Below are 24,011 nucleotides of genomic sequence, written 5' to 3' on the forward strand. Positions count from 1 at the left end.
CACCTCCATTCGAACTCCACCAATAGAAATATTTGATTTCCATAGAATGCAACAGGTATGTTTAGCTGTTATAGCTTCAAAATGTGGCTACTTTGACGAGTCAAAAATTTAAATTACTTTAAATTTCAAAGAATACATTTCAATATAAATGGGATTTAAAAAATGTTTAAGTTGACACTTTTGACAGTCACATATCAAATTAATAATAATAATAATAACAATAACAATAATCATTATTAGTAGTAGTAGTAGTAAAAAATGCAGCATTACCTGCAAAAATGACCATGGACACAAAACTTGCTAAATGTCAAGAGGAAGTCATTTATCTGTCTTTAGCATAACGTGTGCATTCCAAACTGAATGAACAGACTAAATTCAAAACTACTAAATAACAAAAAAAAAAAAAGTGGTCACAAAGGATAACGTTTTTGCTTATTTTTCATATTCCTGTGGGAAACCCATGAGTTAACTAAATCAACCTAAGGGCCAGCCAATGTTCAGTTCACCAATTATGTATGCTATTATTGGTTATTGCTTTATGTTTCCTATGTTTTAAGCCAAGTAAAACTAAGCTAACCAAGCCATCATTATTATGTGGGCAGTGGTTGTGTGGGCTTATGTACCATGAGCCTGCTGTCCTGCACATCTTAATTTAGCCATATTTAGCATTATTTAGAAGCGCTGACACTATTAACACATCACACACAGGACTGAAAAAAGAAAGAGGAACGAACTACAAACTCTAAAAGAAACAATTCACCAAAAAATGTTTCAGCATAAAACCCTCCAGCACCTAAAAACATTTGGTCTTCCATTTTAATCTGCACAAAAATGTCCTGCTATCCGAATAAACACTCATATTAAAGATAAGTCTACCTAGACACTGCAGATCCTAATAATTCAAACATATCCAAAAAAAGGTCTGAACATCCAAGGCGTAATATGCAAGCTTTATTTTTAGCCAATTTGTTCTGGCAGAAAAAAAGGCAGAACATAACAAATGCATAATGGGAAGGGGCATGAAATGTTTACAATAAAAGTTTACACGTGGAGGTGCAAGTGAGGGTCACATGACAGAGGTGATATGCCACAAATGAAAATGCATAACTGCTGATGTCTGAACTGAGAAAAATGGCCTTTCAAAAAAAAAATATATATATTGTTTTTTAAATTACATAAGTGCTGCAAAAAGCCCTAATGTAAACAGACCAAAAAACAAACTTGTAGGACACCTGATGACTTGCACACAGTCCATGTAAATCATAACCCAAAAACTGGATGAGGTCAGCAAATGCTATGCCACGCAAGCTCATTTTCTCTGCGCTACACCAAATGAGCCATGTTACTCTCGAGACCAGCAAAACTACTCTAGCAAGGTCTCGGGTAAAAGTGTCAATAGGAATGACATGGTGACCTTGACCAAAAAAAAATAAAAAATAACCAGTTTGACTGTTTGGGGTTGCTTATATGACATTTGCATAGACCGGATCACATGGCAAGCTTTATCTTCATTTAAAGCACAATTATTTACACATTAAGTCTAAAAGCAGAGATAAAATGACATGGCACTTACGTTTTGTGGCATTGATGAGATTCTTCCCATCTTTATATAGCTCTTTGATAAACCTGCCGGTTTTGTCCAGCTCTGCTTCATGAGCTTTGATTTTATCCCTGAAAGCAGGACTGTCCAGGTAAGATTCACTGAACTCCAACGGGTGCAAACCCATTTTTACTGGACTAGCTAGCGTTTAAATCCGTTTAGAAAGCGACCAGCGAATGAATAGAAACTGGTCGAATAAAGAAACAAAATTAAAATGGAACGGAAAGCTAAGTTGCCTCGTATATTTTAGTAAGAGCAAACGCGTCGGGAGTTCTCGTGTGAATAAATCTCTTTCCAAGTCGCACGAGTATTGTTAACCTTGGATCCGGGTATATTAAGTATGTCCCGTGTTTAAACTCTCGCAAAATACGCTAAAACAGCTCTACACTACACGGATATCTATTGAAATAAAGTCCAGTCCGGTTTTTGGTCCGCGAATGACAGTCGAGCACCAGTCTCCGTCTCCTCCCGCGTGCTTTTTCAGCCATCACGTCATCACGCTTGGCTCTCTGGAAAGCCGGGGTAATTGGGGGTCCGCGGGAAGTGTTGTTATGGAAATGTACTTCTCTTCCAGCTGTATAAATCATTCGGCATAAGTATTAGATTTTTTTTTTTGTTTCTCGATAAACTCCATCCATGAATGCGATAATACTAGAGGGTTGTCAGCAGTGTGTTTAAATCTTATGTGGAACTCTAAAATAGCGGATGTTGTTTCCGTCCGCCTGATTCTGCAGTGCGGACCTGCAGTACAGGACTCAGGAGCAGAGCTGCTCTAAAGTAGCTTATAAATATAAGGATAAAACAATGTATATACACAATTTTTTTAAAACGCAGTTTGTGGTTTAATGATAGCGACAGGCTGGAGTCCACAGGGAAATTAATAAATACACAGTCCAGCGATCTTAACTAGCAAACCTGAGCTAGGTAAATAGAACCATAAATCAACCTTAACATCTTCAATCCAAAGATTGGAAATTTTACAAACAAATAATGCTGAAATTGTTAAATTAAACAATACATGATGCATATTAAACAACAGCATGTAATTATTCGGGTTTCTTATGTATGTGGAGGAAAACCGTAATGTTCAGTGTTGTTATTCTGATATATGACAATTTATGAAACCCTTTATTTCTTATTATCACCATTTTTTAATCACATCACGTTTGCTATATCTACTGCATGCATTTTTTTTTAACTAAAAGGTTTGTTGGATTAAATATGAATAAATAATACTTAATAAATAGTCATTTTTATATTATATTTTATTATCATTACATGAATAGGCTTACAGCTACTAGATTTGGAGCTACTACAGTTGTGCTAAAAATTATTCATACCCTTGGTAAATATGATCAAAGGAGGCTGTGAAAATAAATCTGCATTGTTTATCCACTTGGTCTTTCATTAAAAAAAAAAAATCTAACCTTTAATTAAAGTAAAAAAAACAAAAAGTGAAAGTGAGGGAAAATCATATTATGAAATATATATTTTTCTCTAATACAGTAAGAGGACGTGTGTCAATGTTGTCCTAATGCACGGTGAGGACGAGAGTTTGAATTGCCAAAGACCCCAAGGATCACAGCTGGAGAACTGCAGAAAATAGTTGAGTCTTGGGGTCAGAAAGCCTAAAAAAAAAAATAATGTTGTTTGGGAAGGTTTCAAGCAACTCTAGCATATTTATTTGCTAGACACGACTGGAACTTTAAACGGAACTGAGTTCAATGGTCAGATGAAAATTAATTTTCACAGCCTTCTTTGATCATATTTACCAAGGGTATAAATAATTTTGAGCACAACTGTAGCTCCAAACATCCAGTATACTCAAATCAACTGAAATAAATTGAAACGTGTTACATTTCACACTAAATACTTTTTTTGCATGTTTATATTTGACAATTTCTCAACTTTAGCTTGTGATACAGTACATGATCAGTTCTGTCATACACAGAAAAGATGCCTAATGCCACACTCTAAAAAATGCTGGGTTAAATATAACTCAGCGCTGGGTTAAAAAGGGACAAACCCAGCTATTGGGTTGTTTTGACCCAGCAGTTGGGTTGTTTTGAACCCAACCGCTGGGTCAAAACAACCCAATAGCGTGAGGAGGAGAGTTTGAGTGGCCAAAGACTCCAAGGATCACAGCTGGAGAACTGCAGAAAATAGTTGAGTCTTGGGGTCAGAAAGCCTAAAAAAAAAAAAAAATGTTGTTTGGGAAGGTTTCAAGCAACTCTAGCATATTTATTTGCTAGACACGACTGGAACTTTAAACGGGACTGGGTTCAATGATCAGATGAAACAAAACAACAAAAAAATAGTTTTTAGCAGCAAACTCTCAAGATGGGTTTGGTGCACACAGGGATAAAAAAGTACCTCATGTGTACAATGAAATATACTGCTGGATCTTTAATGTGGTGGGCCTATTTTTTCTGCTGGAGATCCTGGACATCTTGTTCAGATAGATGGCATAATGGATTCTATAAAATACCAATGGATAAAAAATATAAAACTGACTGTCCATGCTAGAAATCTTATAATGGGCCATGGTTGGATCTTCCAACATGACAATGTTTTGACCCAGCAGTTGGGTTGTTTTGAACCCAACCGCTGGGTCAAAACAACCCAATAGCTGGGTTTGTCTCTTTTTAACCCAGCGCTGGGTTATATTTAACCCAGCATTTTTTAGAGTGCACTACAAGACCAAAGAGGACGAGGCGTCATAGACGAGTTCAGAGAGAAGATGCTGCAAGAAATGAGCTGGTGTCAAGATCATTGGAAAGTGCTCAGCAGTGTCTGTTCAGTCAGGACTATGGCACTGCTTTTGTTCACTATCTGCTGGCTCTAAATCTTGCCCCAGCTCTAAAAGACTTTGCAAATGTAAGCCCCCTCATGCTTCCTCAGTCTCTTTACTGCACCTGTGTGGTGAAGTTGATCTAGCTTCAGAACCTTATTGTAAATGTGTGTTTTTGAACTTACAGGAGTCCTTTAGATTCACTCTGTTTAAATGGGCTGATGAGCTGGACTCTCTTGGACGTATCCAGGACCTATTTGATTGCTATGAACAAGCTTTGGAGTTGTTTCCAGTGGATGAGGTTATAGTGAATAGCATGGGAGAGCATCTGTTTAGGCTTCTTTTCTTTTCCTCTTTGATCTGCTATTTACTGGTTTAATCTGTGTAAAATAAAAAAGTTACAGAGATAATAAAATATAATGTTTACACTACTGTTTAAAAGTTTAGGGTCGGTAATATATTTTCATACTTTTAAAATAAGTCTCTTCTGCTGACCAAGCCTGCATTTATTTGATGAAAATACAGTAAAAACAGTAATATTGTGAAATATTCATATATTATTTTTTATTATTTTAATATATTTTAAAATGCGATTTATTCCTGTGATGGCAAAGCTGAATTGTCAGCATCATTACTCCAGTCTTCAGTGTCACATGATCCTTCAGAAATCATTCTAATATGCTGATTTGGTACTCAAGAAACATTTCTTATTATTATCACAATTGAAAACAATTGTGCTTCTTAATATTTTTATGAAAATCATGCTTTTTTTCCCCTTCTTTTTACAGGATTCTTTTGATGAATATAAAGAAAGTTTAAAATATAACTGAAAGTTTATTTGGAATATACATACTGATCCCAAACCTCTGAATGTTGACCTATGTTGTTCCTTTACAATAATTAAAGGTCACATATTTTACACATTTCAGGAATTTTATTTTAGGTTTTGATATCCTTAAGAATATATATTTGTGGTATAAGTACAAAAATAAATAAATAAAAACAATCCTGAGTTGGTTTCTTTTATTTCAGAATGGGATTTCGGAATGAAGCTGCTGGCCATTTTTACAAAGCCCTTAAACTCCGACCAGACTTCCCAGAGGCAAAGGAGAACTTTTACCGTGTTGCCAACTGGTTGGTGGAACGCTGGCACTTCTTAATGCTCAGTGACCATGGGCGGAACCACAAATACCAGTTGGCTATCAAGAAAGCTGTTGAGGGAGGATGCAGCTCCGTTCTGGATATTGGAACTGGCACGGGCATGCATCCTCGGGTGAGATTTTTCAGAGACTTATTACATAACATTGTTATTAAACAAACGTCTGTTTCAACTGATATACAGTGAGTGTGGTTTGACGCTTTTTGGTTGGCATGTTAGTATGTGTGCAAAGATGGCAGGCGCTGCTGAAGTCTATGCCTGTGAGCTGTCAAAGACAATGTATGAGCTGGCATGCGAGGTGCTCTCAGCCAATGGGATGGCAGATAGCATCAAGATCCTTCACCTGAAGTCTCTGGACATGGAAATTCCAAAAGACATTCCAAACAGGTGAATATTGCTGTATATAGTAACCAGATTCATATTGACAGTTTTAAACTGGAAAAAAAAAAGTGCTTTGTTCCCAAGCACAGATCTTATGATATAATCGTATATATAATTTACACTACCATTCAAAAGTTTGGCACACCAGTAAGATTTTATTTTATTTTATTTTTTTGTCTCATCAAGGTCGCATTTGTTTGATTGAAAATACAGTAAAAATAGTGATACTGTGAAATATTATTAGAATTTAAAGTTACTGTTTTCTATTTTAATACATGTTAAAAATGTGATTACAGTGATTGTAATGCTGAGTTTTTTAGCAACCATTACTCCAGTCTTCACATGATCGTCACATGATCCCTCAAAAATCATTCTTATATGCTGATTTGCTGCTCAAGAAACATTTCTTATTATTATCAATGTTGAAATCAGTTGCGTTTATTAACACTTTTGTGGAAACTGTGCTAGATTTTCTTTTTTCAGATTCTTTCATTGATAGAAAGAAGAACAACAATAGATCCTGATTAGAATCCTGTATAATCCGATGTTTATCTGGCTGTGGTCAGTGACTAAGAGATGTTTGTCTCTGAAAATTAAAGTTGTCTTGGCCCAACGTTAATAGCATGCTTGGCAAAAGATTACATACTATGTCGTACTAGAACCAGATCCTTTCTTCTAAATCCTTACTTTAAATTTGTAAAGCTTTTTCCCGTACCAGTGTCAGAGAGTAGCCTCACGTTATATAAATTCTGGGGCAACAGGGACACCTAGTGGTTGTCTGAGAAACATACAAATGTTGGTGAATCAGTTCTAAAGTCATTTTTAGAAAATATGTTTTTAGCAGCATGTTAAGTTTCCTAATGGCTGGACGTATACAGTTGTATATAGCAGCTATAAATTAATATAAACAGTTTGGATTTAATAGAAAAAATGATTTTCAATCTATTCCAACAATTGATTATTAAATCATCTCAATAGAACACTGGAGAACCCTTGCCCAATCCCTCACAAACGGGCCGGGTAATACCTGCTGGTGCAACTGTGTTTGGAGACGCTGTGCAGAGCCGTGAGATCCGTAGACATCACAGGTGAGAGACTAAGCTGCTTATGTGTGAGTGACACATTGATAAAGTTTATATTACACTTCTCTTAACACAGTTACTAAAGAAGCAGGCTCTTGAGTATGATCTTAGAAAGATTAGAGTGAACATTTAGTGATTGAATTACTAATCGACCTTCTGCAGGCTGTGTGCGTCTTCAGTGGGAGGCTTGGATCTGTCTGCAGTAGGACAGATCTATAGTCCAGTTAGATGTTTGGCTGATACTGAGGACAGCACAGAACCCTACACCACTGAAAGACTGAGCCGCCTGCATGGAGGATACATTCAACTCACACAGCCTTTCACAGCTCTGGACATAGACTTCAATAATGTGCAGGTACCGAACTACAGAATAGAGCCGAGTGTTGAAATAATGATAATGCAACAGGTCAATTGATCAAAAGTTACAGTAAAGACATTTATAATATAAAAAAAGATGTATTTTTTAAATAAATGCTGGTATTTTGAACTTTCATCCAGGAATCCTGAAAAAAAAAGTCGTCTGACTGTTGTCAACATTGATAACAATAGAAACATTTTTCTTGAGCACCAAATCCTTTCTAAAGCATCAGGCAACACTGAAGAAAGACTGGAGTAATGGATGCTGAAAATTCAGCTTTGTCATCACAGGAATAAATTACATTTTAAAATATATTAAGATAGAAAACAGTCCATTTAAATTGCAATAATATTTCACAATATTACTTATTTTACTGTATTTTTTAATCCAGTAAATGCACCCTTGGTGAGCATAAGAGACAAAAACATTTAAAAATCTGACCCCAGATTTTGGAACAGTATAATGGAGACATACAGTGAACATGGAGCAGATGGGAGAGAAACAACACAACTGAAATACCTAAAGTGCCATGAGTGCAGTCCTAAGCATTCTTTGTGTTGCAGGAGCTGGAGGGTCTTTGCTCCAGAGAGGTGACACAGCTGTGACTGTGTGTGACTCAGGAGGGTGTTCTTGATGCTCGGCCAGTATGGTTTCAGCTACACCTCGACCAGGTCAACCACCTGTCCACTGGCCCACAGGAAGACACATGCTGGGAGCAGGCCATCTATCCAATACACAGTCCATTCAGTAAGAGCTACTGTATATAAATGCAAAAAATATAGAGATTAAGAAGTATAAAGATGACCATGACTCTAGAACAGTGATTCTCAAATGGGGGTCTCTTGAAATATGACTTGAAATAGGCATGAAATAGGATTGCGGTCTTTTCTTCCTAATTGTGATATATAACTGAGTTAAACTATTTTTTGAATGAGAACAAATGTAGGCTGGGACTTGATTTTGTCCATCAGAGCATGTGTTGTTGCTAGGAGGAGGGGAAGTTAATGCTTTTGATTAAAGATTGTGATGGCATGTGAATTTACATTTCTTTTAAAGAAAATATGTGTACAGATTCATTCCTGTTTAAACCATGAAGATTGAACATTCATTCTTCATTCTGCTCTAGAACTAAAAAGAATTATTTTTTTTCGTCCAGCACTTTTTGTGTGTGTGTGTTCAATATGCATCATTTGAAGTTATGTGAGTACAATTAAAGGTATAGCTACAGCCAGTTTATATAGATAATTTGAATAATAACTAATTGACTTTAATTCGTGTCATCCCTCAGACACTGTGAAATGTGGTGATGAAATACTGGTTGAAGTTTCCTGTAAGGACTCTTATCTCAGGCTATGCTGCACTGCTATCATAAGAGATGGACATTGGACACACATTCCATATGGACAATGTAACTAATGGACCTCCCAAGATCCTCACTGCAAACCCTGAGGCTGAGCTGTGCAGTGCTCTGGCTGGCCTTCAAACCAACCAGGAGATACCATCTTGCGCTTTTATGCTGGAGTCCTCAGAGATGGCCCTCCTCAATAACACAGTGTATCATAACAGCTTCCAAAAGGCCATGAGCAAACTTTTGGTTTCTCTTAAGTCAACTAGGAGGTCACAACAGTCAGACACAGAACTCGATCCGATCTACGTGCTCGATGTCTCCGAGGGCTTTTCTGTGCTCTCCTTGATGGCAGCCCAGTTAGGCTTCGATTCAAGTGAAGACAAACAAATCAGCCCTGGATTGGTTCAAGCCTACAGCTCAGTGGAGAAGGAGCATCACCAGACTATGTTGAGACTGCTGGCCAAAGGAAACGGTGTGCTCTGAAGTTCTGGTTACGTCACGTGGAGGACGATTCTGTGCTTCTCCAAAGGCCAGCCACCGAGAAGCTCTGGAGCGCCATCATACTCGACTGCATAGAGACCTGTGGCCTTATTAGACAGAAACTGATGGAGAAAGCAACATTAGCTAGGTAAGAATGTAAAACATAGTATGGCTAGTTCTTATATTTTTTAGGTTTGTAAACAGTAGTTTTTGTTGTGAACATTTCAGGTGTTTGTTGGAGGACGGTGGACATATTTTTCCAGAGCGCATTGTGATCCACGGGATGCTTGTTGAGTCAGACACGCTGCTTCGGGAAAGTGCTGTTCAGGGAACAGAGCTGACTCTCGGGTTCAACATTGCTCCATTCGTCAATCAATTCACAGTATGTTCTTCAGCGGGTCTGTCAATACTGACGGGGTGGGGGGGGGTGCACCTGTACTGATATAACACACTCCAAAATCAGTGAATTGATGCTAATGGGCAATTATTTAATTGCTGTATGGTAAACAAATTTATTATTTTTAAGATTAAGCACACATTTTACATTAAAATAATTTCAGGCATGAGAGTGAGTAAATGATGATTTCTGGGTGAACTATACCCTTTGAACTTGGATGGAACGCAATTAAGTAGAAATACTCAAAAATACTCAATACACATTTGCATGTAAAGTTTAATGATTCGTGACAACCACTGTTAAATTAGGCAATGCAACAGCTGTACAAACCATTGCAGAAAATGCATCTCTCTGAATGGATCAGAAGGACACACGATGGTTCATAAAAACAAATAAATGGGAATATTTCCCACAGGTCCACATCCGTAATGATAAAACGATCTGCCCTTACTGTTATACTATATCTGACATTTATATTTCATGTGCAGCTGCTGTTAAATCTAACAGATTGTTGAAACAATTAAACAAAACAAAAAAAAAATCTTAATACCAATAAGACAACTTTGGCTGATATTTAGACATTGCATCATTTCCCGAGGTGAACTTAAAAGTCAGTATTCGAAATTTTCAATACTTTACTAAATTGGGTTTTAAACCAAATTTTCTTTGTCTAATCATTAAAATAACCAAATCATAAAAACACAATTAAAACCAATACTTTTTGAGAAGGACAAAAGAAAGAACACCAACATATGGGTTTATGTCTTGACACAATTACATGAAGCTGTTCTGAAGGCAAGGAGTCCAGGAGAGGTTGCTAAGCTCTGAAGTGAAGTAAGTAGAGATATGGGTGCTTCAGTATTTTGTGCTTTAGAGCCAATGTTCAAACTGTAGTTGCTTTACCACATGCATATATTCTGCTGAGACAAAATGTTGCAAATCTCCATGGCATCCTGGCAATTTCATATTATCGTCCATGATCAAGGTGCTGCTCCATGGAAGGGGAAAAAAAACTTAAATTGCATTTGCATTCACAGATAAAAATGTGAAAGTAACACTGATGTCATAAAAACAAACAACAACAAAAAACTCTTAAAATGACTTGATAAAACCCAGGAGGACATCAATGACAATTTGAAGTAGCATTATCATTTCGTTGTTTTTTTTAGAATAAACATTCATAAAGCTGTCTTAAAATAACCATCATCTGATGATGTGAAAAAGTAAAACTGGTATTGGGGAATTAATGTGCTTGGCTCTAATGTCAGTTTATAATTTGGTCATGTTTTCAGCAAAATAATGCCAAACATAATTAAAAATGGAGGACTAACACTACCCAAGTCCTTCATATATGCTCTTGCTACCAAAGCTTCACTGAGCCTCTCTGAACACATATTAACCACAAGTATCAATAGTTACCAGAGTTAACGGCGGCTGCATATATTCGAAACGGTAGCTAATACACATTAGATTGATGTGCTTTAGCTATTTGGTAGCTGAAGCTCAGTGATGTTAAGTGATGGCTGCATAGTCTGAGCCTTGTTGGTCTGTATGATCACCAGATAGCACCGTAGGCGTGATGTCATCAACATCTCCATCCCATGGTACACAGCCAAGGTTGGCAGGAGCCGAGATGGAGTGGGGGGTTACTGTGTGGCCCATGCCCTGGTAACGGCCCTTAGGGGATGGAGGGTTGGAGGACGATTCAACGGCTGGATCCTGAGAACCAGCTGACAGCAGTCCTGTGTTCTCGTCCTGGCAAACCTCTTCACCAAAATATGTTTTCCTTGGCCGACCCATGACAGTTCTCCCTGAATTAAAAAAAAAAAAAAAAAGTACATAAATATGACGAATAACTGTTTGAAACAGGGCTGGGTATTGACCATAGACTGTATAAAAACATGGACGTAGTGTCTGTGACGTCACCCGTAGTTTTCCGAAGAGCGTTTTTGAAGCTCAAAGTGGGCGGAGACGGCCGTCGCCATCTTGGCAGCACGTCACAGCGCGTCACACCCGGATAATCAAAAATGGGCAAAAGAGCTGGTTGCTGAAACCACGCTCACCTAGCTCGACGGTGGTGACAGCAGCGGCAATCCACCTGTCACTCAAGTGGCCACGCCCTTAATTATGCAGAACTTTAAGGCTTAATATAATTTAAACGGATGACTTATAAAAACATTCACCCCCCTCAGTTGTCATGAAGGGCAAAATTAGCTATATAGACCAAAATCATTTTTTGAACCAGGCTGTAAACATGTTTTTTTCTGCTGTAAAGTTGGGCATTTTAACATGGGGAGTCTATGGGATTGACTCCCTTTTGCAGCCAGCCTCTAGCGGCCAGTTGACGAATTACAGTTTAAGTCACTTCCGTGTTGGTTTCATGAGAGAGACCGGAAGGTTGCCGCTTGGTATTGACACAGATTTCAGTGATTCCTGTTCAGGAAATATTACGTTTAGGACTATAAGGTGCAAAAGACTAGTATTACTAGTAGACCTCTAACAAGAACTTATACCCGGCTATTATCTGTCCCTGCCTCTGGGTCAGACTCAATCGGAGTGTCCGTGGCAGCAGGAAAAGTATGTAAAAAGTAAAAAGTATGATATGGACTGCTTAATGTAGATGAAGTATTTTCTAAGAATCCAAAAAAGATCCTAGACCCTCAAACCATTCACCACAAATAAGAAAAGGCTGTGTCGTGACTCACCGACATTGCGCACTTGTTCCGAGATGTCAGCCTGTATATCCGAGACATCCCACATGGCCAGGAAGGAATCAAAGCAAGAACCTTCCTCTGCTTCCTGTATGTAGGGCTTGTAAGTGAAGCTGAAGTGATGGGCAATGGCTGCCAAAAACATTTCCACACAGATGATGAAGTCCTGTGAGAAGACAGAAAAACAGACCTTTAATCTTAAAGGCACAGTATGTAAGTTTTCATCACTAGAGGGCGCATATTCAAAACAAACAAAGAAACAAAGGCATAGTTTGATGATGCCGTGACTGAGTGTGGAATCATGGGAGTTGTGGTCTTCATCCCCACAGCCGATGCAATCCGACGGGACTCGGGCAGAAATCATGTTCATGGATGAGCTAATATATTAAAGATTTATTAACGTCATAGTATGAAGCAGGGTGAGGCTGAAAGCCGTCGAAGCGAAAAGAGGCCACTGAAGCAATTGCTGATGAGAGACGAGCGTGACACACGGTTCGAAAGCAGCTGAGCTTTTATTATGCCACAGTCGACCGCTACCGCTTCCGCTCCTTCCGGTCGTGCGTATGTGGGGTAAAGCATCGCTGTTTTATCATACTAGATACATTTGAAAGTTCTGTTATAATGCTACTCTGTGCGGTCGTAACCGGTCTATTAAAATGCACAATATATTAAAGCGTCTTTGGTGTTTCCATGTTTTCTACAAAACAAAACCGGAAATCGAAGGGTTATGACATCATTGGCAGGCAACACAATGACACTATAGACACGGTCCGTGTCACTACTTAAAATTGCTTATTTCTCTGGATTTAAACATTCTTCGAAACATTTGGGATAATGTAAGTACACAAGTCAGCAAAATATATAACCCTGTTCTAGTGGTTTTTGGATATTTTAATAAAAAAATCTTACATATTGTGCCTTTAAGGTTACTTCCACTTGTGTAACCAGAAGTCCATTAATGTTGCTGCAGTAACAATGGTATATTGTATACATGGTAAGCCAGTCAAAGATACATATAACTATAAGAACAATATTATACGAGTATTTCAAACCGGTGTCTCACTAGCCCATTTCTAGTTGTAAGCCTCATTTACAAAACTATGTTTAGTGTTGAGATCAAAGTACAGTACATACCTGTAGTCCAGTGGCTACAGCCTCCACGCTGTCCCAGTCCCAGGTGTGCGAGTCTGAGATCACACCAACCTTCACTAAAAGTGCAATGACCACAGCTTGCCTAAGACAGATAAAACAACCCAATTAAACAAAATATTATAGAGGGGCATAATTATCATAAAAATGACGGGTATTGGGGAATTATTATAATAATTATTCATTTTAATGTTAGATTTTTTTTATTTGAATATAAAATGTAAGGTCTTAAAAATAATTATATAGTACTGTCTATTACGATATAATGTTATAATGTCTATTTTAGAAATACTTAATTTTAGATTTATTATTTTTCTATAATATTACTGTAATGTGTCCACATTTGACTTTTTTAATATTTCATATTTATTTTACTTTAACATCAATTTAAAAACTTAAACTTTAATTGTTTATAACGTAATGCTCATTAAACCTGAAGCTACAGTGTATTCTAGAAAATTGCCCTGCAGCATAGGAATTGAACTTTATTAGAAGCAGATCAGAATTATTAGTGTTCTATGTGTAGAGAACTGTTTACCAGAATGACACAAAAACCACCAGCTTGACACAGAGGAATTTGCCCACAGGTTTGATAGGACTCAGCTCTTCTCTCAGAGCTTTGTAGAACAGCACAAGACAGTACATGGCAAACTGAAGAGAGAAAAATTAGAGGATCAGGTTACCGTTTAATTTGAAGCAACAACAGTGACAAATTATTGATATGCCATTTTAATGAGCAGCATAAACACAAATAAGGGGCTGTAAAGTCTGGTTTGTTTTACTTCACAACAAATGACTTGGTAAAAACCCATAAAGATGGCTCTGTAAATAGGACTTTAGTTACATTTGATCTTCCTTTTACTGCTGTCTGGTTCCTGGGTGGAACTGCAGACTCACTCAGCTCTCAGGATCATGTGACAGTCTTACATAATATTCAGGACAAAACAGGTACTTACAAGCTGAGAGAGATTGTTGACGATAACCAGATACGTCCAGGCATTTTTTGAGCTAAAGTTTCCTTCATCATAGACCCCACAAAGCTGACAAATCCTAATTTTGCAGGACAGAAATGATGCAAAGGTTGTGCTTAAAAGCATCACATCAACATGTGGAACCATTAGTGTTGACCAAAGATGCACTTTCACTAACATAATTTTTTTTTTCAAAGAATTTTTCACAAAAATATTAAGCAGCATAACTGTTTTACACATTCATAATAATAATAATAATAATAATAATAAATGTTTCTTAGAATGATTTCTGAAGGATCAAGTGACACTGAAGACTGGAGTAATGGCTGCTGAAAATTCAGCTTTTCAATACAGGAATCAATTACATTTTAAAATATATTCAAATACAAAACTGCCATTTCAAATTGTAATATTATTTCACAATATTAATGTTTTTTTATTGTATTTTTAATGAAATAAATGCAGCCTTGGTGAGCATAAGAGAGTTCTTTCAAAAAAACATAAAAAAAATCGTACTGACCCCAAACATTTAAACGATAGTTTCTTTATATTGTGTAAACCCACATAAACACAATAAATATGTTACATCTGTATTATTAATCTCTACAAGAAACCAAATGAATGACACTTACAAAGCAATGACTGTAGTGACGGGTCTCACAACTGTGTACTGCAGAACTCCCAGTTTACATCTCAGCAAAAGCACTCTGTTAAGAAAAAAATCAGTTACAGAAAATGTGCAGTTCTCAATATGAAAATAGAGAAAAATAGGCCATGAGAAAAATTGTTGCAGTATAAATAAATGTTTCCCTGGCACTGCATTACATGAATTAAAGTTAACTTGACAGGCATTTAACAGAGCTCTACTGTTCTCTAAAGCATTTTTTTTTTTCTTAAACTTTTTTTTATTATTTTTTTTGTTAAAACACTGCTGGTTTAAATCAACAGACTTTTCACACATTACCACCACTGCCTAACGTAAATTTAAAAGTTGCTGCTGTCAGCAGCAATAGCTAAAAGCAGCCAACAACCTCAAGAAAGTGTTCACTCTGCAAGCAATTTAGAAGAAATCTCTTCCTGCTGTATTTAAAGCCTTTCATATTCCATCCTTCACTTTAAGGAGGGCTCCAAAGGAGAAGATGGTAAATAGGTAATGGAGGCCCTCAACATAAGTGCCTCAGCCAAAACGTCTTGACTTTCTCCTTTAACAATACTAACAACAGATACACATTAAATACCACATCCTGCCTTAAGTTATCCCACTTTCATATTCTATCCATGTGTGTGCAAACACTCACTCTCCCATGGGCCACGGTGGGCAGCAGCAAAGAGGGGGGAGATGCTTTTGCTGCTCCTGCACCTCCAGCATCAGCACCAGACTGGGATACTGGTTTCCCAGATAGTTGAGAAGGAAGCTCATGAAGTTGTAGATGACATAGGCCTCATAGCACTCTCTACATGTGTCTACATAGATGGCAATGCTGGGATACTTCAATGCAATCCACTGTGAAAACAGAAGAAAGGACCAAATAATAAAAGAGAACCTATATATAGAACACAGAAATTACAAATTACACATACACACACACACAAAAGAGATTAGAGATGCACATGAGTTTGGTCAAGTCACGTGAGTCACTTTTCTGGTCAAACTGTTAAAGTAATCCAAGTCATGAGCATCTGCAACATCAGGCCTCACATTAATTGATTGTCAAACAGAAAAAGGCCAGTGTTCAAGTCAAGGCAATCCTAATTGGAGACCAAACATCAAAAGAAGCCATTTGCGATTCAAATTCCAACATGTTAGCTATCATTGTGATCACATGATACTCACACTATCCAGGCTGAATATAGGAACCATCCATAATATTCTGAGGAGGAAAAACAGAGTGAATATGTGATAAACAGACAGAACAATCATACCAAAGATAATGTCAATTAATACGGCATAAAATAAACTCCTTAAAAGTAATATTACCCATACAACAATACCTGATAATAGGTTTTTGTAGCTCAGGTTGGGTGTAGTGTACTAGATGCTGCAAAATCCCCCACAGTGAGATGGGTATAGTCATGAACACAAATATCCCAGCGATGAACCATGCCTTATTAGGAGTACTAACCTATGTGATTATAAGGAGAAAAAAACTAATACCTTCAGTGTGAACAGACTTTGTCAAAATTATCTAAACTAAACTAACACCATTACACCACATTTTGACAATAACATAACTATTTAAAGTTTTCCATTTGTGAGTCAAATTTGACTGTTGGTCATATATTTTATTTTAGTATTATTTATATACTCTTATAATATTTATTCATATTTTGAATTAGCCTAGCTTTTGTTTTCAGCTTTCATTTTAGTTTAAGTTTTAATATTTTTGCCATCTGTATTATTATTATTATTTTTTTTTCTACCTTTAATTTGTTTATCTGTGTTAGTTTTAGTCATTTTAGCACTTCAACTTTTTATTTTATTTCTGTTAGTTGCCAGGTTTTTCATCTAATATTTATATTCTATTTTAATTTTTGGCTTAATTTTATAATTATTGTAATAGTTCTAGTTTTAGTTAACGATAACAACACCATTGGTTTGACCTTTCAGTATATTATGCAGCTTAACGTTCACTTAAATAGTTCATATTAGAAAATGTCAATTTATTGATAGCAGAACAATACAGATGTTACAAAAACAAAATGTTATAAATCACATTATGATAGATATATAATGAAATCCCAAACGTGTCTGAAATTAACCAGGAAGTTGTCTAAGAGTTTAATTTCTTTACCTATTAATATTCAATTATTCATTCAATTTAACAAATTTAAATAATGTATTTTCTATCATAATACACTTTGGGACCATATTAGACCTCTTGTACTATAATCAAAATGGTTTTCATTGCGGGTCAAATTAGACTCGAAGGCTCCAGGTGAAGTTTCTTAGGACAACAAGCGGGTTAACAACATTTATAAACATATTTGACAGTCAGCAGCTAAATATTTAATGCATGTAATTATAAAAAGACCTCTGACCCCTGATTTTTGAAGTTCCCATATACAGAGTGGAAGGACAACCAGGAGCAGCAGAATGTACAGCACCACCACTAGAGGCCGAATCCACCTCCTCCAGTTCCCGCATGTGCACGGCATCTTTCCTGCTGCCACGGATCTCTTACATTACACTCCGATTGAGTCTGACCCAGAGGCAGGGACAGATAATAGCCGGGTTAAGTTCTTGTCAGTTCTACTGCTGTGGTTAGGTTTAGATGCATATGATTCGTAAAACCACGACTGAGATCTAGATGAATCATGAGTGTTGTTAAGCGCGTCAAACAACCACCTGATTCCTCCCAATGCTTTCCGCTCCCACAAACATCACTGCGTTCAAGAGCCGCACAAGAGCCGATCGCGGCCAAGATAAAGTCAGCGCACGATCATATTTTATCATCTTTTAGCAGATGTCATGTTACAAAACGCACATAAAACTTCAATGACTTCCAAAAAAGTGGACGACAGCGAGAAGTTAATAAACAAAGCTGGTTAGAACTTCCTGTTGATCTTGTCGTCACTATGGGTTCTTCGCTTGTTTTGTGAAACATTAGTATCATTTAGCGCTACCACTCGGATCGGAGAACAGCCTCTTCTTCTATAGGTTTTAACGGCAGTTTGTATCCTTGGTGTTGCATTACCGCCATCTTCTGGAGCTAATTACTTCCCATATACAGTATCCTGTTTTTCATATTCTTGCTATTAGTCCCGTTTTAGTCTAAAAATAAATCAAATATTTAATTCCTTGTTCGCTCCTGCTGCATTCCAGTATGTCCTTCAATCCACGTCCTGTTAATTCTATTTCCGCCATGTCTTTTACCAATATCATCCTTTTAATTTTATATTTTGTCTAATAGGCCTACACAAGCACATGTTACATTTTCAGGCACTGATCACAAAGTCTTGTTGGTTGTTTCCCTATCACATGAAGCTAATACTTAATTTACTGTGTCCTATTCTTAATCTGGTTAATATAGTCTCTTCTCTCCTGTTTTTCCCTCTACATTCCATTATACCAACTCTTTTCTTTAATGCATATAGATGTCTTCATTTTAGTTCATGATAGGCGTGCAGAAACAGTATTCGCCGCCGCATACAATTAACAAACAAAATTTATAAAAGGAGGAGATGGTCTGTGTTTTTTTAAAATATATTGTTTCGACTTGTGTAACTCAGTGTTTCTTTGCAGTAAGGGGCTCATGCTTATATTCTCATATCCCATAGCCTTTATACTAAACTTACCCATAGCCTAATCCAATATAAACAGTGTTTTTTTTTATTTTATTTTGTTTTATTCAAAGAACAATAACATACAATGTTTTATCAAGAAACAATTTCAAAAGGAAGAAAAGGAAAAAAAAAAAAAAAAGATAGAAAGACAAATTAGAACAAATACAAATTGCCAGGGGGAGGTAAGTATTAAAGTTCAAAACAAAGATAGAAGATCTACATACATACACGTATACATATACATACATACATATATATATATATATATATATATATCCACTGGTAGGCTGTACTGCCGTTTGAAAACATGAGCATTTTAAATTCATCTACTGTTTAAAATTGATTGTTATGCCACCCCTTATTAGCAAACCATCCTACCCTCATTTATTTGCTATATTGTAATCAGTGTTGGGCTCATTACTCCAATTACTCGTAGTTACTTTCAAAAGTAATATTATTACTTTACATATTACTATCTGGCAACAGTAATTAGTTACACTACTAGTTACATTACCTTTTCTTCACGCCCCACAGAAGTTGTAATTGTGTATCTTCCCCATAAAATTCTTCTAAAATGTTACTAACTATATATTTATGCCTCATCATTTGACCAAAATCTACACTGGATCGCAGTCAGAAGTTTTTACAAACACTCAATGCTGACTGATAGTGCCTTTTAAGTAAAAGTGTTGTATTAATTGTCATGTGTAAGCTTGAAGCTAAGTGTAACTATAATTTCTCTGTTACCCAAATATGATTATATTTTATGAAGTATTTTATCAAAAGAAATCACATGTTAATAAGATTTTTAATTATAGTAATATAATTTATATCGGGATCAGAGGGATGTGGGTGGGCAAGCCATGTAATGCCAGAGTAAAGTAATGCCACAACTTACACATCTGTGTTCAGATCACCTTTTCTCCTGACAAAATCAGTGTAATTGCAATATTTCCATCCCCTACATGTAAGCTTTTCCATATTCCAAGCTTTATGCACCGGTGACTTCATGTGCCTGTGCGAGTCATGAAAATTAGGAAAATAAATCTAGGATTTATTGGATTGTTGGATTTTAAAATCAGTAGGGGTTGAGGCAGCAAAAGTAGCTAAATAATGAGCTGTTTTATGGATGGTAACTGTAATATTATTACTGAAATCTATTAGTAATTAGTTACACTACTAGTTACTGCAAAAAGTAATATTATTACAGTAACTAGTTACACGTAACTACTGCCCAACACTGATTGTAATTCAAAATGCTAAACATATGAAACATGAATTTGAAAAGCTTGCGATATACCATATATAGAATTAAAATAAAGAATGATACCATTTCTGTCATTCAACATGATCGTAAATAATTTTAGTAACCAGACATGAAATTATAATACTTTCTTTCCTCAGATTTTAATTATCTTTAATCATCTTTGAATCATTTAATCAATGATAATCATCACTTAGCATTTGTGCACCTTATGTAACCCTTATATCACCTGTCTTTTATGGGATGCTTTTGTGAAGGTTTTTTTTTTTTTTTGTCCTTTATCGAGATTGACAGCCTGCTCTTCACTGTATTATCAACATCCTGCTAATACGGAATCTCCTCTGGTGTTACATGGAACAAAAGGAAGCCATGGGACCAACACGAGTGTGAGAAAATTATGAAAATAACATTTTCATTTTGAATTAACTATCCCTTTAAGTTTATTGAATTTTACTTGCTATTTTGGTGAATCTCTTGACAAAAAGAGAAACGTTTTTCCTTTGTACTTCGGTGAGAAAAGCAAGGATTAATAGAAAGGAGACTACACTCTAAAAAATGCTGGGTTAAAAAGGGACAAACCCAGCTATTGGGTTGTTTTGACCCAGCGGTTGGGTTCAAAACAACCCAAAAGCTGGGTTTGTCCCTTTTTAACCCAGCGCTGGGTTATATTTAACCCAGCATTTTTTAGAGTGTAGTACATAATAAGTTAAGATTAATAAAGATTAATACATTGAGCAAAACGTACTTTAGGACTTCCCTAAGAACAAGTGAAGTCCTGTGCGAAACAAAAGGTGAAACTGCTCAGGCTGAAGATGGTTCACTAGATGGCGGTGTGTGGCAACACTTTTCATGCAGGACTATCCCAGTAATCCATTCGCCTGTTCCATATAAAGTGTTCCTGAACAAAAACCAGCGACTGTTTTCTTTTTGAACAGGAAGAATGCGCCACATGTTTTTGTTTGTTTTCCTGAACAACAGAACAGTCGTCAAATTACTGTTTCTAATTAAGATTCCTGTGGCGTGTGAGAAAAAAAGTTGTATTTATTTATCCGTGGTAAACTAACTAATAGTGACAAATTCCATATCAGCACGAAAGTACATTGTGTTTGTATCAAGTAAAGAAGAGTAACACTGCACAGAACCCTATCTAATGTCTTTTTCTCAGTGGACTAGCCACTATTTTACTTTATCAGTATGTGCAAGTATAAAAGAGGTGTTAATACACACAGTAGGCTACCTTTGTCCTGAAAAACATTGTTTTAGTTTATGCAATTGATACATTTAAGTCAGAGAGCTCTTCTCTCTGCTATTTTTTTTTATATTTAATAATTAAATGGTTAAAATCAAAATTGTGAATAAACTTGAGTGTGCAATGAAGAATAGCTGACATTTACAGATGTTATTATTAGGTAGGCCTGATTTTAGCTCAAACAGTCTACCCTTGTCAGATCCAGCAGTCCCGCAGAAGGCATAAGAGTGCAGCTTCACTAGCCTGTTTCAATTATCCACCAAATGTGGAAGAAGAGTTTAATTGTCTTTTACATGGAAAGTCAGCTATAGCTTGAACTTTCCATGATGAAAGCAGAGCCTGGAACTTGACCTGTAAAACTCAATACTCATTTTTTCCTCCCTCTCTTTATTTATTTATCTATTTATTTAATCTAGGAAGGAACAAACTGCAACAGCACATCAATAAAGTCAATGCATTATTTGTGGACCGAGGGAGATGTAGGCTAAAGTAGTCCTGAATACACGGAGGCAGAACTTTTCCTTTATGTCGCTGCACTGTCATCATACTGCCCCCCAGTTACAGAAATGTGATGGGACAGATTGTTCATGAATATTGCATCGATCCTTTTGGCTTTTATAAATTAGAAATCGCTCTTGCCACACTCGTGTGAGCGCCTTGTTGGATGACTTGGAGGGATAGCCCTGCAAAATGGCATGCGGGACTCTGCCATGTCGGGGCAGGGAAGACAAACAGGCGGTGTGTTTGAGAAAATTGGATGCACATTTAAAGTTTAAACGCTGAGTGACGTCCATAGTTAACATCTCACGTGACTCCCAGCATGAGAGTTCTGCTTCTGTGTTGGTTTGGATTTAATTGTACGTGTTGGGCTAAGTGAAGAGAGTTACTGGAGTGTGGTTCATGACTTTATGTCTTTGTACATGTGTGAATTTTGATCTTCATCATGAATTGGTGTCATTCCAGATGGATACCCTTAGGACAGAAAAAAAAAAGAAAATATATGTTTGATTATTTATTAATCTCAAACATCTGGCCAAAGATTTACGACAGAAATTGTGCACAAATTATTCTATCCAATCCTCTTTAGCAGTCAATTAAATCAAATACTCTCAGAAAATAACCATATATAGTAATATACGAACAAACATTAATACATATACCACTCTTATCTCTTTGCTGCATACATTTCTGGCTGGTTTTGAAATCTCTTGCATGACAAATAAGGTTAGCTCATTCTCATAAATAGAGGTGACTGCACTGCACGCTCTCACAGTTAAGACCAATTTATCCACAGATTTGATCCAAATGCCGCTGGTTTCTTGCCTTTTTAAGTACAATATCAGTGGTGGTATGTAATATCTGAAATGTGTTATTAATATAATCCATGGCAGAGCACAGTCTTATGAAAAGGATACAGCCAGAGCTTATCTATGTTTGCTGGTATGGGGGGAGTTTGGCCTTGGAGAACTACAATATAATGTTTTTCCTCAGAACATACTGTATATGCTTTGTTGAGAGACCTTAACTGAAGGCAGGATAAAGTATTATATTATATTATATTATATTATATTATATTATATTATATTACATTACATTGAGGAAAGTAATGGAATCCTCCAAAATGAGTTAAATACAGCAGCAAAGTGATGTTTGATTTTTTTGTAAACGATCAAGTACATCAGCTTTTATTTGAGCTTCATTTGCCTCTTCCTTGGCAATCTCAGAGGTTCCCACCAAATTCCTCGGACCTAAAACCATTCCTTCTTCTCCCTGAAGGCAGTTTCATGAGCACGAGAAAGAATATCTCAAACCTCGAAGTCTCATATTTTCACATTAATGTGATTTTAATAATTTGACAAGACTCTCAAAACAGACTTGTCTCTGTCCTCTAAATTCAATATCTAATTTCATGTGTGATAAAGAACGTCTTAAAACAAACAAAAATATATATTTATAGTAAATTATTAAGTCCATGCTTGTTTTGGCTGGTGGAGTAGGTTTATATTCAGCTTAGATAATTGTGTTGCAGTGATTTTATAACAATCAAAAAAAGATTAGCATTAATAATAGAAATTTGTAACTGTTAGCACATATAACTCTGCATTAAACAAATAATGTTCTTTTCAGACGAATCATGTCTGAGACCAGACCAACAATTTGTCTATTGTGCTTATAAATATGCATCATCTCCATTATATACACTTCTTTATTTACTTAGACAAATCCACACAAGCAAATAAAAAACACACTTATTTGTACAAACCAATATCAGACTGATAGAGTACTTTTGTCCAAATAAACACTTGCTAAACTGACATTGCAGACAGATGATGGTATAAGCTCCACAGTTTACATCTAATCTTCTAGTATGCCCTGTTCACATCCTCTGGGTTGACACAGATGACCCAGAGGGGCCGTGTTGCCTGGTGGGTCAAAGTACATCACAAATCACTCCCAAACTGGAGCTTCTTCCCAGGCCAAAAACAGACAACTGTCACAAGGCACCTCTCTTCTTTTAACACTGAAACCTCATTACACTTACAGATAAGATAACATTGCCTTAAGTGGTGGAATCAATAGTCTGGTCCAATACTCTTAAAAATAACTAGCAGCTTATCTAGAAATTTTAACTGATGCTATAACAATCTATGAGAAGAAATGTGTTGTTTTAACCAGTCATTCATAATATGTAAAATAATCCATAGTTTATTCACTGCATAGCATATAGAGTAAACAGAGCTGTTTGGTTGTTATAGTGCAATAAGTTTAAATTATTATATATATATA

The 24,011-nt window shown here is 36.4% G+C and overlaps 4 protein-coding genes across 4 annotated transcripts in view; 1 reads left to right on the plus strand and 3 right to left on the minus strand.

The window, feature by feature from the left end:
- The window catches only part of LOC107734541 (rho GTPase-activating protein 10), a 67,680-nt gene extending 65,434 nt beyond the window's left edge, over positions 1-2,246 (minus strand). The window contains 1 exon segment of the mRNA XM_016546530.1: positions 1,574-2,246. Coding sequence (XP_016402016.1) covers positions 1,574-1,727 — 154 coding nt within the window. The 5' untranslated portion in view covers positions 1,728-2,246.
- Positions 2,038-10,675, plus strand: LOC107734542 (putative protein arginine N-methyltransferase 9). Its single transcript, XM_016546531.1, is given in 13 exon segments — positions 2,038-2,122; positions 4,287-4,477; positions 4,579-4,727; positions 5,424-5,654; positions 5,770-5,937; positions 6,634-6,658; positions 6,910-7,019; positions 7,176-7,368; positions 7,935-8,118; positions 8,660-8,748; positions 8,750-9,191; positions 9,194-9,347; positions 9,428-10,675. Coding segments are annotated over 13 exon segments (2,235 nt in total). The 3' UTR covers positions 9,642-10,675.
- Positions 9,843-18,010, minus strand: LOC107734582 (transmembrane protein 184C). The gene is made up of 10 exons (XM_016546577.1): positions 17,467-18,010; positions 16,420-16,550; positions 16,262-16,298; positions 15,726-15,931; positions 15,060-15,134; positions 14,413-14,506; positions 13,995-14,107; positions 13,442-13,541; positions 12,302-12,473; positions 9,843-11,407 (listed from the first exon to the last, which is right to left on the minus strand). Exons 1-10 carry the CDS (start codon positions 17,581-17,583, stop codon positions 11,109-11,111), a joined length of 1,344 nt encoding a protein of 447 aa, XP_016402063.1. The 5' UTR covers positions 17,584-18,010; the 3' UTR covers positions 9,843-11,108.
- A 3,762-nt stretch (positions 18,011-21,772) lies between these two features.
- The window catches only part of ednraa (endothelin receptor type Aa), a 13,335-nt gene continuing 11,096 nt past the window's right edge, over positions 21,773-24,011 (minus strand). Inside the window, exon 7 of the mRNA XM_016546572.1 lies at positions 21,773-22,196. Within this exon, the coding sequence (XP_016402058.1) occupies positions 22,179-22,196 (18 nt within the window). The 3' untranslated portion in view covers positions 21,773-22,178. The remainder of the gene's footprint in view (positions 22,197-24,011) is intronic.

This window comes from Sinocyclocheilus rhinocerous, unplaced genomic scaffold (assembly GCF_001515625.1).
Source record: "Sinocyclocheilus rhinocerous isolate Xijiao unplaced genomic scaffold, SAMN03320098_v1.1 scaffold580, whole genome shotgun sequence".
NCBI lineage: Eukaryota > Metazoa > Chordata > Actinopteri > Cypriniformes > Cyprinidae > Sinocyclocheilus > Sinocyclocheilus rhinocerous.

Excerpts from the sequence above, each read along its gene's own strand:
- LOC107734582 (XM_016546577.1), bottom strand. The coding sequence starts at position 17,583 with ATGCCGTGCACATGCGGGAACTGGAGGAGGTGGATTCGGCCTCTAGTG. Across the intron at positions 15,932-16,261 it reads CTATATTCAGCCTGGATAGT|TGGATTGCATTGAAGTATCC; the intron begins GTGAGTATCATG and ends CTGTTTTCACAG. Across the intron at positions 13,542-13,994 it reads GTGGTTTTTGTGTCATTCTG|GCAAGCTGTGGTCATTGCAC; the intron begins GTAAACAGTTCT and ends TATCTGTCTTAG.